At 57.0% G+C, this 19,139-nt stretch overlaps 1 protein-coding gene across 1 annotated transcript in view; it reads right to left on the bottom strand.

Annotated features, from left to right (window-relative positions):
- Positions 1 to 19,139, bottom strand: part of HMCN2 (hemicentin 2) — a 135,210-nt gene that overhangs the window by 50,222 nt on the left and 65,849 nt on the right. The window contains exons 30-49 of the mRNA XM_081065560.1: positions 18,447 to 18,601; positions 17,191 to 17,469; positions 15,829 to 16,110; positions 15,190 to 15,298; positions 14,796 to 14,965; positions 13,832 to 13,986; positions 13,287 to 13,383; positions 12,506 to 12,601; positions 11,456 to 11,632; positions 9,784 to 9,941; positions 8,809 to 8,932; positions 7,584 to 7,759; positions 6,449 to 6,545; positions 6,211 to 6,330; positions 5,039 to 5,200; positions 3,978 to 4,259; positions 2,745 to 2,912; positions 1,532 to 1,645; positions 998 to 1,084; positions 9 to 200 (exon numbers count right to left, since the gene is read on the bottom strand). Coding sequence (XP_080921686.1) covers positions 9 to 200; positions 998 to 1,084; positions 1,532 to 1,645; positions 2,745 to 2,912; positions 3,978 to 4,259; positions 5,039 to 5,200; positions 6,211 to 6,330; positions 6,449 to 6,545; positions 7,584 to 7,759; positions 8,809 to 8,932; positions 9,784 to 9,941; positions 11,456 to 11,632; positions 12,506 to 12,601; positions 13,287 to 13,383; positions 13,832 to 13,986; positions 14,796 to 14,965; positions 15,190 to 15,298; positions 15,829 to 16,110; positions 17,191 to 17,469; positions 18,447 to 18,601 — 3,200 coding nt within the window. The remainder of the gene's footprint in view (positions 1 to 8; positions 201 to 997; positions 1,085 to 1,531; positions 1,646 to 2,744; positions 2,913 to 3,977; positions 4,260 to 5,038; positions 5,201 to 6,210; positions 6,331 to 6,448; positions 6,546 to 7,583; positions 7,760 to 8,808; positions 8,933 to 9,783; positions 9,942 to 11,455; positions 11,633 to 12,505; positions 12,602 to 13,286; positions 13,384 to 13,831; positions 13,987 to 14,795; positions 14,966 to 15,189; positions 15,299 to 15,828; positions 16,111 to 17,190; positions 17,470 to 18,446; positions 18,602 to 19,139) is intronic.

Below are 19,139 nucleotides of genomic sequence, written 5' to 3'. Positions count from 1 at the left end.
GCACTTACCCAGGACACTCAGCTGGAAGTGTTTGGTCTTCTCCCCCACGGCGTTGGCTGCAATGCAGGAGTACTGGCCGGCACTGGACAGGTTGGCCTGGAGGACCTGCAGGAGGGCTCCATCTGGAGAAATGTGGTAGGCCCCTCCACCAGCCAGCGGCCGGCCATCTTTGAACCACATGACCTTGGGCTGTGGGTGGCCTGTAAGCAGAGGAAGCAGGCAGGTGAGGGCTCAGCAGGATTTGATCAGGTCGGCCTAGAGGTTGGAGGCTGCTCCAGGAAGGGGCAGGGGACATGGATTCTCCATCTCAGTCCAGAGGCCCATACACCAGGGCAAGACACAGAAGCAACCCCCAAGCTTGTCCTGGGCCCTTTCCGAAGTGGTTTGATTGCCTTTTCCTTACCGAGGAGTGGGCAGAGATGGCTTGGTACAGACAGGCAAGAAGAAAAGCAAATTATTCTTTCTATCCATCCATGCACCTATCCATCCGTCCATCCGTCCTTCCATTCATCCATCCATCCAGCCACTCATCCATCCAGCCCAGCCCACATGCATTAATGGGAGCCTACTGTGCCAGGCACTGGGGGGACCACAGTGACAAGGTAGCCCTTGGGTCCTCAAGGAGCTCACAGCCTAGCTGCGGTACACAGATGTCACAAGGAGACTATGGTCCAGTGTGCTCAGTGCTGGCATGGGGAAGCACTGGGGCCTGCGGGAGACCAGTGAAGGTCGCCAACCATGTCCGAGGAGTCAGCCAAGGACTCCTTGTGGAGAGACCTGGGGGCTGAGACCTGGAGTCAGGTGAGGAGTGGGAAAGAGTGCTTGGGGCAGGGGCCCAGCGAGTGCGAAGACGAGCAGGAATGTGGTGCCAATTAAGATGTAGAGAAAAGCTCTGTGGGGAGCAGCGGGGCTGGGAGTCGGCAGGCCGGATCCCCCGCCTCCCTCCTTTGAGCTGCCTTCTCACCCTTCTCCCAGCCCCACCGTGTGTGGCCCTTACCTGTGGCATTGCACGCCAAGTGGGCTGTCTGTCCCTCGGGGACCTTAAATGCCTCCTCCAGATCCTCGTTCTCGATACTGGGAGGAACTGGGAGAAGCAGGGAGACAGACGATTACTGAATGAGGTTGGTCCACTTTGGCTGAACAACGATTGAGCAGGAAACCAAGAGCCCACAGCACCTTCAGTTTCCTGTGTCTTGTTTTCCCCATCCCCTCATGCTTGCTTCCACAGGGCAGTGAGCTTAATAAACATTTGCTGTTGGCTGAGGGAAGCACCAGTGCTATTGGGTGGTATTGAAAATATTTGTCCCCTTCCACTTTGGGTTAGTCCCTGCTATTTCTGGAAAGGTCCATGGCGGCCTCAGAGCAGAGACTGCTGATATGGCAAAGAAAACAAGCCTGGGCCTCTCCCTCCTTCCTGGGCTGGGCCCCCTACCACAGCCCCAGCCCTTAGCCCCGGGCCTCACCCCTAGAAGCTCCCAGGCGGGAGGAAAAGGATTCATGGACTGCCCATGAGAATGGGGCTGTGACATACCCAGGACCTCCACACTGAAGTTCCTCCGCGCCACCCCAGCCTCGCTGCTTGCCACGCACGAGTAGAGGCCTCTGTCTCGCTCCTGTGTCCGGGTCACCTTCAGCATCCAGCCACCTGGGGTTGGAGGGGAGTGAGCTCCAAGCACAACTAGGAGCAGCCTTCTGTTCCAAACTGAGCTCAGGCTGCACACTAGGAGTAATAATTTGATGTGTATGTGTCGGTCTGTCCCAGCATTCCATTTCTTAGATGGGAAAACTGAGGCCCAGGAGGGTAAATGGATGGAGCCCCCTGGACATTAGGGTAAGCTTTGAGACCCTGTTCTGATAAGGAGGATCTGTCACCTGGCTGGGGCTAAAAGGACAGCAATGGGCTATGCAGTTCTGGCCCAGGTCAGACTGCCCGGTACTACTCTGATGGACTCTGTAAAAGGCCACTTCCTCCCAAGGACCTCTCAGAGGCAAGCCAGCTTCTCTCAGACGAACCCAAGGATCTTCGAAGACCAGCTCAGAGAAGGCACATACACTGGACACAAGTTATTACTGCTGTTCCTGCACCCAGGGCAGACATCGCTAATTGAGCGCCTTTCTTCTTTGTGCTGGGCCCACAATGCACCTGGAGTCCCAACTGAGTGCTCAGAAGCGATACACAAGTGGAAGTTTATTTTCCATCCCAGCTTTGGAACAAATGAAACATCTGTGTGTGGAACGACTGATGGGTCACTGAGACTGAGCTTCAAGGCGCCTTGAAGTCCTTGCAAGATTTGGATGGGACACTGCCTCTTGGGCCTCAGTTTCCCCATTTGTATACCAGCAAGAACCATCACAAACCAACTTTGTGAGGAAGATAAATATCCAGAGGAGAAGGTGCTTAGATCAGTATTTCCAAAAACTAGTTCCCATCCTGTGAGATGATATATAAGTGCCATGAGAATTTCTGCTGCAGGACTTATCAGAACCTTGACCACGCAAATGGTCACTGTGACTCTCTAGGAGGAGAGCAGAGCAGAAAGCCTTTTGCAAACTTAATTAAATCCTTTTTTTTCTGGAGCACATCACCTGACCAGTGTTTTGAGGTGGACTCTTGGGGAAACCAACAGCTGAAATGTTTATCTCAACCAGGCCTGGAAGCTCAGGGTCAGAGGTTATGTGATGGACAGAGGCAAAAGCCGAGGGCCAGACCTGATGACCAGATACTCCCCTGGCTGGCACCTTACCTGCTAAGAGGTAGGTGTCCTCCCCGGAGCCAATGGGCTCCTCCCCTCGGAACCAGCGGACCTCCGGAGGAGGGATGCCTGTCGCTTCACAGAGCAGCGTCAAGGGGCTGTGTAAGGCAGCGGTGACGTTGGTCAGTGGGCTCAAGTCTCCCACAAGCTCTGGGGGCACTGAACACAGAGGAAAAGCCTCATTCAGGACGCAAGGGGCTGTATGCCCCTTCCTCGACCCCTCACCGACTGCCCTCCCTGAGGACCCCCACTCCTGTCAGGAGAGTCTGAGAAGCAGAGCTACTCCCACTGAAGGGAGTGAGTGGCGGTGGCCACAGGCTGGGCTTTGGCATCAGGCAGACACTTTGGGCTTCAGTTTCCCCAACCCTTTGGAGGGATGCCAGAATTCAACAAGCACGTGTGTAAAGCGCTTAGCACAGTGCCTGGTATGGAGCCACTGTTGAGCAAGCGAGAATGGAATTAGAGCAAAAGTGAACACAGATGTGTTCCCGAAACCCACACATCAGAGGTAAGTGGCTACTCTGCAGTTTCTAAAGGATCCAGTCACAAACGACGCCACACTCTATCAGGCAGGGCTGAGTAGGGTCCCAGCCACACTGGAGGAATGAGGAGAGGGGCCTCCCTCCAGTGACCCCTTCCCACTTCTCCCAATTTGCCACTCCCTGCCTCCACCCGGAAGCGTACAGTAGGAGCTCAACAAAAGATTGAAATCACGAGGCTGTGTCACCCCTCCAGGCCTCCGGGGAGTCTGTTCCTTCGGCCTGGCACACTTCTCCCCTCACCCCAGCACCTCGTTAACCCCTGCTCAGCTTTTACATTTCAGCTAAAAGGTCACCTCCTACAGGGGACTGCCCTGCCCTGACTTCCCACGACAGTGTTCGGGGTCGTCCTGGTCTCTTGGGCCCCGGAACTGCCCCAACATGTATGACTCATGCAGGAGAGACACTAATCAGAGGCTGGAACAGAGGAGGGAACAGAAAACAATGGAGAGCGGGAGGAACAGAGGGACGGTAGCAGGGCTGTGTGAAGCCAGTCCTGATTTGAGAGCAGCGCTGGACGCTTCCCCCAACAGCAGCCCTCACCAGAGACCTGACTCCTGGAAGAACAAGGTGTGACACCAGGACACAAGAGTGCACCAGGGCTGTGCCTGGAGATGGAACTGGCCTTGCCTTCTCCAATCCGGCCCCCCTCCCTGCTCTCCTCCAGCAGGCCTCCAGTCCTCACCCAACACGGAGAGCGCAAATCTCCTCTCGGCCCTCCCGGCCACATTCTCGGCCACACAGCTGTAGCGTCCGGCGTGGGCAGCCTGTGCCTGTTCCACATACAGGCTTTGATTCTGGTTCTGCAGCCGCAGGCCAGGCTCGGCTCCCACTGGCTGGCCATCCCGCTCCCACGTCACCCTGGGTGGGGGCTTCCCTGTGACGTTGCATTCCAGGGAGGCCTCCCTGTCCTGGACCACAGAGACCTGTGTGTGGGGCTCCTGGGGGCCAGTGATCTGAGGGGGAACTGGGGTGGGGGGAAAGCATGTTAAGGAAAGCTGCTGCAGCTGCAGGGCCCCAAGCACTCATGCCAAGCTCCTGGCTGGCTCCCACTTGTTCCCCTTAGCCAGGTGACCTCACCTCTCTGGGCCTCCATTTTCCATCCCTATAATGGGGTCATAACAGTACCCCCACGGTCCCCTCTCCCCTTCTCCCCCACCCTGGGAATACCATGGTGGGGGCCTGCTGTTTGGAGAACAAGCTCACGGTACAGTCCTTAAGATTTGTGAGGGGTTTTCTTCCTCAGAAGCCAGACGTTTCCTGGAGCTTAGACAGCCACTGGGACTGGCTGGGGTGGGGGGTTCTTCTCCCCCAAAATGCTTTTCTTGGTTTTATTTTCTAGAATGATTTTTATAAGGCTGGGATATTTCATCACTGCAGGAGACTTAGGTTTCTATTATATATAGGAGCTTCATAGAAAGTTTATATTTCTTTCAATTTCCAACTGCTTCAAGATGTGTTTTGTTCCCTCTGGGCCATTGGGGGTTACTTGGGATCACATCACACACCCACACACACACCCCACACACACACACAGTCGTGCTTGGGTCAGGAGCCGCAGGAAGCTGACCGGGAGGGACAGTTAATAAAACGCCGGTAATCCAAGAGGCACCGTGGAAGTGTTCTCATATTCCTGTTTCTGTCTAGGCTCAGATTCCGGGGGGTGAGGTCTGCCCTGCCAGGGTGCCTGGTTGGCCACCCTTCTGGCCCCTTCCGCCTGGCTCAGGTCACCCCAGCCCAGCTCACCATGCACCTCCAGCTGCTGGTCCTGGCTGCTATTTCCTGCCACGTTGCTGCACTCACAGGTGTACGTTCCCTCCTGGGCCGGCTGGGCCTGTCCCAGGTACAGCAGCCGCCCCACAGCCGACACCTGCTCGAGGCCGGCCCCCTCCCCGGGCACTGGCTGACCTGGAAGCAGCAAACAAAAGCCCTTGGTTCCCTGTCTTTCCACTTGGAACATGTGTCCTCCCACCATCCTGGCCAACTCCTACTCACCCTTCCACGGAGACATCACCTCTGCCAGGAAGCTTCTTCCCTGAGCACCAGATCTGATCCTGGCACTCTTCTGAGCTCTCACCACCCTGAGCTTCTCCCCATCCACAGGTTTGCCTGCAGGTGTCCCATGTGAATCCCGCCCCACACTGGGCCCTCTGGGAGACCAGAGCCTGCCTCACTTTCCCCCTGGGATCTTTAGGAGGCTCAGGGCCTGACACATAGTAGGGCTCAATGAAGGCTACTGAGCGACCCATCCATCCAGCTAGTGGCCTGGGGAGGAATGCCAAGCAGTGGGGACCCCTAGCAGCAAGAAGACCCTGATGCAGGAGGATTTTGTGAGCCTCAGGGCCCGGGATTCAACACTACCCTGTCGTCCTGTACCAGTCCTCTAGGGCAGTCACCCATCAACTAGTGTTCCAGCAAAGGGGAGCCCTTTGGCCACATGCTTCCGCCCTCACGCTCTCTTCTCTGCTCACGCTTTCTCCCTTGGTGGCCTCAGCCTGTCCTGCCCTGCCCACCAGGCCTCTCCTCTGAGCTCCAGCACCCACCTCTGACTGCCCACTAGGCGTCTCAGAGGACGTCTAACAGTCATCTTGAAATGAACCTGCCCCAAACTCTGAGTCTGCCCTCCAGACCTGCCCCCTACCCTACAGCCTCTCCATTTCGGTGATGGCGGTACCACTCATCAGGCCCAGACCCCACGTCAGCCCTGCTCCCTCTCCTTCCCAGTCCCCTCTCCACCCCTCAGGAAATCCTGCCCAGCCCCACCCTCATTGCCCCACACAAGGAGGCTGCTCCCTGCCCTTGCTGGGTGCCCCCACCCCAGAGCCTAGCGACATGGAGATGGGTGGGCTTATGGCCCTTCTCTGCTCAGCTCCCAAGACTGCTGGGCGCCCCAGGCCCTTCCCAGCCCACAACTCTACCGTCCTTCCTCCAGGAGATCTTGGGGAAAGGGACACCCCGACATTCGCAGGACAGCCTGGTGGGGTGCCCCTGGATCACAGTCAAGGGGCCGGGCTCCCGAGAGGGGAATCCTGGAGGGACTGAGTAAGAGAAGAGAGAGTGTGAAGTGAGTGGTGGAGCATGAGAGCCAGCCTCTCCTGCTGGCTCATGCTGGAGGGGCAGATGGAGGGACCCCAGCCCAGCCCAGGAGACCCTCACCCCAGACATTCAGGTTGTAGTGCTTCTCCGAGTGGCCTGCCTGGTTCAGTGCCTCACAGGTATAGCGACCTGCATCCCGTACCTCGGCTCTGCTCACCTGACAGAGAGCAAGACAACCCATCAGCAGGGGCAGCACAGAGATGTGGTTACCCCTGGACAGACTGTGCGACCGTCGGCATGTCACTTCACCTCGCTGTGTCCCAACCTCCCCACCTGGAACGTGGGGGCAATGGTAGCACCTCCCGGACTTCCTACATCGTGAAGTCTCCAGAAGCCCGTGCCTGTGGTGGCCTGACATGGGCCAGGGACATGGAAGGGGCTCCCTAAATGGCAGCCCTGCCAACCTCACCCCGCTTCACATCCATAGCCCAGCTCTGTTCTAGCAGAACAGCCCAGAAGACAAAGTGCAGAATGAGGAAGGGTGCGTGGAAGGGACCCTGTCCTCAGGGGTCAGCCCCGGACATGGTGGCTAATGGAGCTGGGCTGCGGCTTTGAAGAATAAAGGGAAGAAGAGGCAGGCATTCCGGGCAGAGGAAACCAAGCGGAGGTGCTCAGAGTTGAGAATGATCTTATCACAAGGTGTAGAAGGGTGGGAGAAGGAGCAGGCTGGAGGGAAAGATTCTCCCCAACAGCTGGAGAGGCACCTCACAGGCATTCTCTCCAAGAATTCTCCCAGCCACCCCAGAAGAAAGGTGCCAATGTGTTGACGGGGAGAGACCTGAGGTCAGTGTGGTCAGGACATTGCCTAAGGTGGCACAGCCAGAGGAGGCGGAGCTAAAACTTAAATCCAGGCTTAACCCACAATCCCTGACCCTAGTTACCCAGCCTTCCTGGGCCAGATGCCCGATAAAGGGCCTTAAACGGACAAGGGCAAAGAGGCTTCAGAACAAGGAGTGAACAGTACTTGTTCTGAGAAAGAGAACAGCTCAGCTTCGCGGCGGTGGGAGGGACCTTAAGGGAGGCACTGAGGGCTCACTCCTGGGGCTACACCCTCTGTCCCCATTTGGCTGGAAGTAGCTCCGACCCTGAGCGGGCCAGGAGGACGTGCTCTGGCGTAGGGCTGTGGAGCAAACTGATGCGGCCCTGCTGCCCGGGCCTCAGCTCCGCTCCGTGGAGGCCCTCAGAGGCTGCACACCTCCAGCAAGGCCTTGTCTGCAGAGAGGTGGACTCCAGGCCGCGGCTCCAGGGGGCGGCCATCCTTCCGCCAGCTCAACACAGGAGGGGGCACAGCTTGGCTCCGGCACTCCAGGGCCACCGACTCGTTGGCCACCACAGACACGTTCAACTCTTCTCCGAGGATGCTGGGAGGCACTGAGGAGGGGACAGGAGAGGCTGTCTCAGCAGGTGACGTGGGGCGGGGCCAGCCACACGCAGCAGCTGGAGCCAACCCAGGGGATGGTGAGGGATGGGGTCGGCGCCCTGAGCTGCAGCCCTCTAATCCTCCCCTCAGCGACCTCTGAGATAATATACAGTTATCTCAGCATCTATTAAAAATTACTAATATTTTAATTTTTTAAAAGGTTTTTAAAAAGCTGGTTCCCCCAGCCACCGTTTCCCCTGAGATAAAAATAACCCATGCAGCAGAGGGGTGAAGAAGGCAGGGCCCAGAGTCAGAGCTCTGGGATGGAGCCCTGCGTTCCACCATACGGTCACTGTGTGAGGCCCTGGGGACGTTACTCAGCCTATCTGGGGGTGACAAAAGTACCCACCTTGTTAGGCTGCTGGAAGAGTAAATGCAATGACACAGGTGAGTGCTTGGGCGCACAACACTGTTAACTATTATCGACTCCCGCATCGGGAAAGAGCTGGGAGTGAACGTTTCCTCACCTCTGCTACCTGAGACTCCACATTTCCCAGAGTTCCCTCGTGCGCCTCCAGAGATCCCCACAAAATCCCATACGAGGAACGAGCTTGCTGAGTGTAGTGAATCTCATGACAACTTAATGCCATCTTTGTCCATTTCGCAAATAAATTGAGGCAAGGTGACTAGCGCAAGGTCACGGAGGTAGGAAGTGGTGCAGGCAGGATTTGAATCCTAGGTCGGTGACACTCCGGAGCCGGTGTTCCTGACCACTACCCCACACCACCTTTCCCAGATGGACTATTGCCTCCCTTTGACCCAGCAAATCATGTTCCTTCCACCTGTTCCCTGAACTTGGCACTCCTGGCTGTGTGGGGCCGCCCGCCTGCCCACCTCTTTACGATGTGGGGCTGACACTCCCACTGATCCCACATGAAGGTGGCCACAGTCTCAATACCCAATCACCCCCTCTCCCTCTGGATATGGCCGGGGATGTGCCCCGCCCCATCTCCTTGAGCCACTGGCCTGGACCAGGTGGCCTCCCCAGCCTGAGACTCACTGTGGATGTGGAGGATGGCGTCCCGGCGGTCCTCACCCACTGCACTCACGGCCACGCAGGAGTAGCGGCCAGAATCGGAGGCCCGGGCACTGGCCAGCATGAGGACCCGGCCCCCCGGGAAGACCTGTGCCCCCAGAAGGAAGCCCACAGGAGCTGAAGCACCTCAAGGGTCAGCACCCACACCTTCCCCAGCTGGCCCTGCTGCCAGGCACGTGAGGGCAGTCTGCTCCAGACCCCAGGGCCGCCCAATGCAGGGGAACTGGGAGTGGTACCCAGACCTCGGGACCTCTGACAGCTGGAGGGCGATTACATCGGTTCTCCAGAAAGGTCCTCGAGAGCTTTACTGTGGCTAGTGAGCCGCTGAAATGGGGCTGGTCTCCAAGTGTAACATACGCAACAGATGTCAGAGAGTTAGTACAAAAAATTGATACTTTTTGGATATACTGGGTTAATGTATTGTTGGATATATTGGGTTAAAATGTATTATTGAAATTGGTTTCTTAGGGCAGCCAGATGGCTTGGTCGGTTAGAGCGCAAGCTCTAAACAACAGGGTTGCCGGTTCGATTCCCACATGGGCCAGTGAGCTGCGCCCTCCACAACTAGATTGAAGGACAACTACTTGGAGCTGATGGGCCCTGGAGAAACACACCGCTCCCCAATATTCCCCAATAAAATTTATAAATATTGAAGAAAAAAAAAGAGTTTGTCCTTTAAAAAAAAAAGAAACTGGTTTCTTTTTACTCATTTTAATGCAGCTACTTGAAAATTTGATATCATGTATATGGCTCACATTTGAGGCATGCATTACGTTTCTGGAGACCATGTGCTCTAGACTCTCCACTCTGCAGCTCTCCTACCCACTGCCCTTGGCGTTCTCTGCTCCTTCCTCACCTTGGAACTCCCAGGGCCTGACCGCGGCTCCCAGCACCCCCTGAGGCACCAGGGCGTGGAGGAGGGGCCACCCAATCACTGACCTGGAGGCCAGAGGCCCCTGCAGTGGACACGGGGTTTCCATCCTTCAGCCATATCAGTGTGGGGCTGGGGGTTCCGGTGGCATTACAGGTTAGCCGGACGGGGGCGTTGAGCAGCACGGGGCCTGGCAGGTTGGGTGGCAGCGTGATGCGTGGAGGCACTGAGGGTGGGGACAAAAGAACACAGGCTGAGCCCCACTGAGGGTGAAACAGGGAGGGCCCCTGGCTGTGCACCCCCACAGGCCACCAGCAAGAGCACAGGGACAGCCACTCTCAACATGGCATGCCACTCCACAGTTCTCAAGGCTGCTCATCTCATCCTTTCAAGACCATCCGGAGGCCTCTACAGATGGGAAACAGGCTCAGAGAGGGCAAGTCACCTGCCCAAGGTTGAACAGCTAGGAAGTGACAGAAGTGAATTTGGGCCTTCTGGTCAGCATGAGGTCATTACCATGGGGGTGGTGTGGGGTAAGAAGAGTTGAGGACCCCTGGGAAGGTTTTGTGTTTCACCTCAGAGGTATCAGATGAAACTCTATCCTGCAGACAGCCCCTTGTGGACAGAAAATTACCAGAAGATTCCATCGTATCTGCGAGACATGAGCCACAGTGCCCAGGGTTCCCGTCTTCTGCCCAGCTACCCTCTGTTCTTAGGGTAAAGACCCGACCCCTCCAGCTTCCATCTGGCCAAAGCCCACCTGGACCCTCTCCCCTTGTTCTGTGAACTCCAGGCCCCCAGCCTCCTGTCAGTTCCTCAAATTCACCAGGTCTCTGCAGCCTCAGGCCTTGGAAGGTAGTCTCTATGAAGGCATCCAGCTCTCAAAGACGCCTCCCAGAGTCCCCAGGCCAGGCCAGTGCCCGGTTCCAGGCACTCAGTTGTACCTCAACTATACCAGCTCTTATCCCAATTGTCAGGAAACAGTACTCTGGGTAATTGTCTGTTTACTACAGAAAGCTCCTGGGTCTGTCTTGCACAGGACTGCAGCCCCAGGGTCTGCTCCAGAGCATGTCCTCAATAAACATGGTTGGACAGATGAAGGAATAGATGGTTGAGTGGATGGATAGGTGGGTGGGTGGACAGAAGGATAGTTAGATGGGTGGATGAATAGGCAGAGGATTAGATGGATGGTTAGGTCAATGGATGGACATTTGGCTGTTCCCATGCATAGATGAAGGAGGGATGATGAAAAATGGAAGGAAGGAAGGAAGGAAGGAAGGAAGGAAGGAAGGAAGGAAGGAAGGAAGGAAGGAAGGAAGGAAGGAAGGAAGATGGATAGATGATGAATGGAAGGAAAAATAGATAGCTGCATAAGTGGATGGTAGATGGATGGATGAATGGATGATGGATGGATAGAAAATGGAAAGGAAGGAAGGATTGATAAATGAATGGACGATGGATGGATGATGAAAGAAAGGAAGGATGGATGGATAATGGATGAATGGAAAGAAGGAAGGAAGGAAGGAAGGAAGGAAGGAAGGAAGGAAGGAAGGAAGGAAGGAAGGAAGGAAGGAAAGAAGGAAAGAAGGAAAGAAGGAAAGATGGTTGGGTGGATAACAAATGAATGGATGATGGATGGAAGGAAGGAAGGACAGATGGATGGATGGATGATGGATGAATAGACTGCCAGACCAACTGATGAAAGACAACTTTTGGAACTTTAGTTCCAGGGCAGCTCACCATTGACCCGCAGGCCATACTGCAGCTCTGTGTCACCTGCCTCATTGGATGCCACACAGCGGTAGCTCCCAGCATCAGAAAGCCGGGCTCGCTCAATGAGGAGAACTCTCCCGTCAGCGGACACCGTCACTCCCTTGCGAGCAGAGACAGGCTGGCGGCCCTTGAACCAGGAGATAGCTAGGAGACAGAAGAGAGATACAAGGGGTCCTGCCAGCCTTTCAGAGAGTGCCTGTGTAACGGGCCTCTAAGAGAGGCTTTCAGGGTAGCCACGTGTGTGCCTTAATTTCAGGCACTGGAGAAAGCCAGAGTTCTTCAGAAACGGGGCGGAGGCAGAACTGAGGGCAGGGAGGAAGCCCCAGGGAGTGGAGGCTGTGGCAGCCGGAAGCAAGGAGACTTAAAGCCAGCCTGGCCCCTGCCAAGAGACTACTCATGAGGGAGAGCATTAGAGAAGAGCCTGGTGTACCCCAAAACAGCAGCTTCATGAGTATGGACCAATTGGAACTTCAGTTTCCTTATATGCGGCCAGGGCCCATCCCAGAACAGGGTCCCCCCTCAATGGGAGGCAGCAAGTGCCTCCAGGGCTTACTACCCCAGCAAAGCTAGGTGGACCTGGTTCAGATGGGGGACAGGAGATGGACCCCCCTCCTGGGCTTATCCTGACTGTCGAACACACACCTCGCCCCAAGCTCCCAGCCTTTTCCTCAGTTGCCGTTCTAGAGAAGAGGCCCAGATGGACAGCTGCTTAGAGGGCCTGGTCCTCACCCCCAGCCCCAGGGCAGCCCTGTGAAGTTAAGCTCTGAACAGAAGCCCTGCAGGTTTGCTTCTGACTGCAGTACAAAGGCTCTGGGCCCTGGAGGTGACTGGACATAATAGGCACTGGGTAAACAGCTGCTGAGAAGGAAGAGAGGAAACGCATGAAGCAGGGAGAAGAGCCTGCTGACTTCATCCTGCTTTGTCCACGGCCAGAGCGGTACCTAGAGCACTGACCAGCCTCACTGATGGGGAACTGGGGCCAGCGAGAGGCAGCTTCAGCCAAGAGAGGGGTCTTACCGGGAGGCGGCACGCCTGAAGCCAGACACTCCAAGGTCACTGAGGCATTTTCCAGCACTGCCTTGTTGGCCGGGCCAGGCTCAATGTTGGGGGGCACTAAGGGAGACAAGCAGCACCCTAGTTTGGTGGGTATGGGCTCCAGTAGCTCAAATCTCAGTCATCCCAGATGCCCCTCCCCAGTCTTCCTAAAGGGTCCTGGGCAACAAGAGCCCCCAAACGGCTCATGCCCTCCGACCAAGGAACCTCACTCCTGAACCAAGGGCAAGAAAAAAGGCACTGGGCTGTAATCTTCATTGCAAATGTACAACAAGGACCACCCCAGTGCCCACCCCCAAGAACAGCCGACACCCCGTATGGCAGGGAGGCAGAACCCCAGACAGCCACGAAAAGTGACAAGCACAGGGATTTGCCCACCCTGCAAAGACGTGAGGAAACCCCCAAAACAAATAAAATAAGCAAAGGCAAATATGAGTGTAGACAAGGGTGTCCTCTACAAATCCTGCAGAAAATATCCAAAAGGGGCCACAGAGCAAATGAGTTTCTACTTCTAAAGTCAGGTACGTGACTGATTTTTTTTTTTTTTTTTTTAAGGAGGATGCAGCTCCCAGTGGCCTGTGTGGGGGTTGAACCGGCAACCATGGTGCCTTCAGCTCCAACCAACGGAGCTAACTGGCCACCCCGTGCCTGACTGAGTTTACAACCCCATCTCTCCCCCACGGTCCCCCACGGCAGTCCCGAGGGCCCTGAAGGGACCACCCCCATCCAGCGCCCGTGTCCTCACCCATAACCTTGAGCAGCACGTCCCTCTTGCTCTCTCCAGCCAGGTTTGTGGCAGCACAAGTGTAGACACCTTCGTCCCTCAGGTCCACCTTCTCAATCTAGGGCCGGGAGGAGGAAGGGCAGTGTATCATGGGGATCTGGGGGGTGGGGACACGGGGCCTGGAACTGGAGGGCAGTCAGAGAGATGTTAGGACATGGCGACATGGCGAGGGGCTGCTGCTGGCCCCAGGGGCAGGAGAAGTGAGACACGGGGACAAGTTTGGCTCCGGGGGTGGAGTTTTGAGCCATGCATGGAGATTCCAGAAAATCCCTCTGATCATGGGGATACTCCCCTTCCCTCCTCTGTCTCCCTCTGACGGCTGAAGCTCTGGGCCAGGCCTAGGCTAAGGGCTCCGTCCCCTCTTCAGGCCCCAGACCATTTTCCCAGGCTGAGTACTCGTCCTGTCTCCAGGCCGCCAGGGCCCCACTGGGGTCTCCAGGGCCCCTAAAAAGCGGCCCTCCCCCTGTGCAAGGTTGCCCCACCAGCCCTAGGACCCCTGCACGTACCTGTAGGTTCCCCCCCGAGGATGCCAGGGCCACCCCATCCTTCCACCAGCGGAGGCTTGGGGTAGGCACCCCAGTCCCTGCACATTGGAGGGTCACAGGCTGCAGGAAAGGGGCTGTGATGTTCTCACCCCCAATGATGACCACAGATGGGAGCTCTGGGCAGGGGAGAGGCAGGGAGGGCCGAGTCAAGGCCAGGAGGGGTGCAGTGGGCACCCAGTAACCCCCTCATTGCCTGGGGAGTAGGGAGTGGCCTTGCAGGGCTGCCCTCTAATGTCCCCCAATCAAGCCCCTAGACACCTGGCTTCAGGGAAGAGCGCCAGACTGGGAGCCAGTAGGGCAGGTCTTTCCTTTCTTTAAAAACTCTCCCTCCCGTCCATCCATCCACTGAGCTTCTACTCTGTGCCTCGAACTGTATGGTGCCCACTGTGTATCCTTCTTAGAGCTCCCAGAGCTGGGCTGCAGAGATGGACAACCAAACAAGCACTCCCAATACAGTAGGTGGTGAGCTATAGCCAGGAGAGGGTACGCAGTGCGGATTAGAACCATAGTGGAATCCAGGAGGGCTCCCTGGAGGAAGGGGTGGTTTAGGACCGACCTGAAAGACAGGGAGGAACTAGCAGACAAAGAGGGAGACTGTTCCAGGCAGGGAAACAGCATTTGCAGGCTTGGAGGTGAGAGAGCTAATGTACTGAAGGAGCTGAATGAAGTTTGTTGTGGTCAGCGTGGAGAGAGGAAAGGCTGGGGAGGAAAATGAGGGCTGGACAGATAACAAGTGTGGCAAACAGGTAACACCGCCCTCTCATCCTACATCTCTTTGGGGAGCTGGGAAGTCCAGCCCAGAAGCACTGTCCCGAGAAGACCAGCCCCTGTCCTTCCCAGGTGCACCAGGCCTGCCAGAGGCTCAGACGCATAAGACCCTCTGGCCCCACCCACCCTGGCCTGTCAGGCTGCCCATGCCCCTCACCGTGCACTGACAGCTCCACCTCGGCCCCGGCAGTGCCTGCTTCGTTGGTGGCCTGGCAGGAGAAGAGGCCCGCGTGGCCTGGCTCCACATGGTTGATGTGCAGTGTGGTCCCCTGGGAGGCTACCTGCACCCCCGACAGCTCCTCAGCTGGGCGGCCATTCTGCAGCCATCTAAGGTGGGTGGGGAGCGGGACAGGTCGGCCTGAGCCCAGGGAAGGCAGGGCCGGCAGGACAAGCCAGGAGGCCTGGCAGCTTCTCCTGCCTGCTCGCACAGCCCTGGCTTCTGTCATACTCCTGAGAAGGGGCAGTGTCTCCTGTCCCCATGCACCCCCAAAGCATGTGCTCTCTGCCCACAACCTCCAGCCCAGCCCTGGTCTCTACCACCCCATACGCACTGGATAGTGGGCACCGGGGAGCCTGAAGCCTGGCAGGGAATTTGCAGCGGCTGTCCCACGAGGGTGGTCACCTGGCCCAAGCCTTCAGCCACCAGGAGTTGTGGGGGCACTGCAGGCAGGAGCCCCTCATTGAGTGCTTGGAGGTAAGCAAATCCCAGTCTAAAGCCCTCCCAAGTCCCCAATGCCCCCAGAGCAAGGCCCAAGCCTCACCTCACCCTTCAAGTTCCCCCATAAATGGTCCCTCCTCCAGGAGGCCTTCCAGGACCACCCAAGGCCTGGGCCCCCTGGCCTCCCCTCAGGCTTGTCCTGTTTATTCAATGTCTGTCTCCCCACCAGACCCAGGGCTCCGGAGTCCTACCTGCTTTGTTCCCTGCCTTATCTCCAACACCACACGGGCCAGAATTAATGACTGAGAAATGTCTGTCCAATGGGAGAGAGCAGGGGAAGGCCCCACCCCACCATCCCCAGGACTACTGCCCACAACCCGGCTTTGGGCCTCAGGGAGTTCTCGATAAATGTCCATCCTATTGATGGGAAGCGACTCCTGAAAGGCAGAGGGCTGTGGGGGCCGGCACAAAGTAGGTGTGGGAGGAGGGCTCCACAGTCCTGGTGACTCGGGTGGGACGGGCCCGGGCTCACCCTGCACGTCCACGGCGTATTGCAGCATGGCCTCCCCAGCGGGGCTGCTGGCCACGCAGCTGTACAGGCCTCCAGATGCCTCCCCCACGCTCTCCAGGCTCAGTAGGCCACCGCTCGCCTCCAGCCACGTCCCGTTGCTCTCCGCCACGGGCAGTCCCTCATGGTGCCAGGAGAGGGTGGGGGGTGGGTGGCCTCTGGCCACACACTCCAGCGCCAAGGGCCTCCCAGCCATGGCTTTCACCAAGTGAGGCCCTGCGCCAGCGCCCTCGATGGTGGGTGGGACTGGGGGAGAGGCACGGGGCTGCTCAGGGACCCGAGTGTGACACCCGGCCCTGGTTAAGCCCCTGGCCAACCCCACGACACGTGACAACCTCTTCCCCCACCTCCACTAGCTGAAACCCTCCGTTCAAATATCAGCTCCAGGAAGCCTGACCCAGGCCCCTGGTTAGAAGTACTCTCCCCCTCTCCAGCACCGCTTACATCTTCTCTCCATCCCCTGCCACCCTGTGGGCTCATCACAGGCAAAACAACAGCTTGTCTGGGTCAGAGGCCCCAAGCTGGCGGCTGGGCTCATCCTCAGAAGCTGCCCACAGACGCCTCACAGCCCAACTTCCCTTTGGGGTCCTCGGGGCTCCAGCACCCAAGCCCTCTGCATCTTTGGGGGTCAGAGCTCCTGAGCCGACTCAGCTTTAAGGGACAGGAGGACCCCAGTAGCCTGCATTCTGCCCTCCAAACCTCACTAGGCCCTGCTCAGACCCCATTCCTGCCACCTACACACACATTTTCCTCCGAGTTCTCTGCAGGGCCTCAGAGCCAAGCCCTGGAGACAGCCAACGCCAAGGTTAACAGGGCACGACTGATGGTGAAAGCCCCGGGTCCCATCACCTCCCAGCAGGGTGCCCCGGGCAGCCTCTGCAGCCCCAGAGCCCACTATGCTCATCTGTAAGTGCGGACACCAAGGCCCAAGGCCCTCCAGCCAATTAAAGGGGCTGATCTGCGAAGGGCTCTCGGGGATTTGGCTCATGGTGATTAAGAGCAGTTAATTCTTAGCAGTGGTCATGGGGGTCTGGGTGTGGTTTCGTAAAAAGCCCTAAGTCATGAGAGGAAACCTGTTCTACTCTGCCCTGTCTGGGCTCCTAAATAGGCCCTTCCATTCCTGGCCTGTTTTCTCGTCTACAGGAGGAAAGTTAGATGAGATGAGATGACCCTTCTCCCTCGCTAACTCCTTAGTCCCATTGTCCTGGACCTCTGGCCACTCGCCTCCCTGACCTGTGGAGACAGGCGGAGGCCATCTTGCCCAGAGTCCCTCCCTCTGCCCATCCTGGCTGACCAATGCTCGATGCTGTGACCCCAGCCACTCACCGTAAACCTCCAGCCTCGTGGCCTTCTCCATGACCCCCACAGGATTGCTGGCCTTGCAGGTGTAGATGCCAGCATCCGAGACCTGGGCCCTCCCCAGCTGCAGCTGCCGGCCACCCCTGGTGTAGACAGCCTCAGGGCTGGGCTGGACCAGGGCCCCGTCCTTGAACCAGGTGACGTCTGGAGCCGGCACTCCTCGGGCCTCACACAGGAACCACACCGGGTGGCCCTCCATGACGGCCACCTCGCTCGTCTCGTTGGAGCCCCAGATGGTGGGAGGTGCTGAAGACAATGGGGGGCGGTTACAGGGAACCCCCCAAAGCAGCCAGTGTCCCAACCCCCAGAGTTCCATACACATGCCTGTGAGCCACAAGCACTTCACGTGTCACACGCTCCTACTGCAGGGGAGAGGTGGAGAGTCTGGGACAGATGGGAGAGACCAACTTGGGACATGTTGACATGGAAAGAAAGCCAGGTCATCTGAAGAGGTACAGAAGGTGGGGTGGTCACAGCTGGGGCTCTGGACAGACCCCACTCTGCCTCTGACTGGCTGCATGACCCCGGTGGGTCACCTCCCCTCTCTGGGCCCATCTCCCCATCTATAAAACGAGGGGCTGAACTAGATCAGGGTTCCCATGGGGCAGGTCACACCCTGCCAGTGGCACCAAGGTGACACTCAGGGGGTCAGGGCACACAGTATGAAATAACACTGCATCTCACAGCGGAACAGCTACGCCCCTTCCAAATCTCCTTCCACCCTGATTACAATAAAGGAAAGGCTCTGTTTGTATGGCTATGTACTCAACCTTTCCAGCACTTTCTCCTCAGCCCTTTCCCACAGAGAGCAGACACAGCTCAGCACCCTGAGGCAGCTCCCTCCTGAGCATTTTCCACCTGGCTTTCTTTCATTGCATTTGATCTCACAGCTTCCTCCCAGGAGGGCCAAATGGCCCTGGTTTTCCACTTACAGTTGGGATATTAAATATCCTTTTAAATAAATGTGTTTCAGTATAAAGAAAAAGTTAACGAAGCAATCACCCCAAGTGGCATCAGGAATATAAAGCTTGTGAAGCTGGGATAAGGACCATGGGATTTGGAAGACGGTGGCCAGGTTCCCTCTGTCCCTCCCTCCAGCTTTATGGACTGGGGGCTCACTCCTCGAGCTCCCCATTCTGTCCTCGTTCTCCCTCCATGCAGTGGGCAGCAGAGGGAAGCTTGGTGAGGGCCCAGGGTGGGCGCTGGGCAGAGGCCGGGCTCACAGTGGATTCTGAGCTGGAAGTCCTTTGCCTGCTGGCCCGCTGGGCTGAAGGCCACGCACTGGTACCGCCCCTCGTCCCCCAGGTGACTGCTGGTGATTCTGAGAACCTGGCCATCCTCCTGGAGCTGGATATGAGGGTCTCCCGGAAGGACAGGCCTGCAAAGATGGTCAGGAGAACAGCACCAGTCAGGCCGAGGCGGTGGCAGGGGCCGGCTGCTCTCAGGACAAGCAGGGCTGAGAGATTCAGTCGCCGAAAGCTGTAGACAGTCCACGTGCCCATCGACAGTGAATGGATAAACCAAGTGGTCCCTACAGTGGAATATTATTCAGCCGTTTAGAGGAAGTGCTGACATATGCTACAGCACAGGAGAACCTCGGAAACTGGTAAGTGAAAGAAGCCGGACACAAAAGGCTACAGATTGTGTGACTGCATAAAATGTACATGAAATACAGGTAAATCTACAGAGACAAAAAGCAGACTGGTGGTTGCCAGGGGCTGGGGGGAAAGGAGCCGAGGCAGTGACGGCTGATGGGTATGGGGTCTCCTTTGGGGTGATGAAATGTTCTGGAACTAGACAGAAGTGATGGTTGTGCAACACTGTAGGTGTGCTAAATGCCACGAAATTGTGTACGTTACAGTGGTTAATTTCAGGTGATGTGGATTTTACCTCAAAAACATATATTTAAAAGAAAA

The sequence above is a fragment of the Rhinolophus hipposideros genome (genome assembly GCF_964194185.1).
Source record: "Rhinolophus hipposideros genome assembly, chromosome: 11".
NCBI classification, from domain to species: domain Eukaryota; kingdom Metazoa; phylum Chordata; class Mammalia; order Chiroptera; family Rhinolophidae; genus Rhinolophus; species Rhinolophus hipposideros.
The sequence above is the reverse complement of the archived record's forward strand: the minus strand, read 5'-3'. Positions and strand labels throughout refer to the sequence as shown.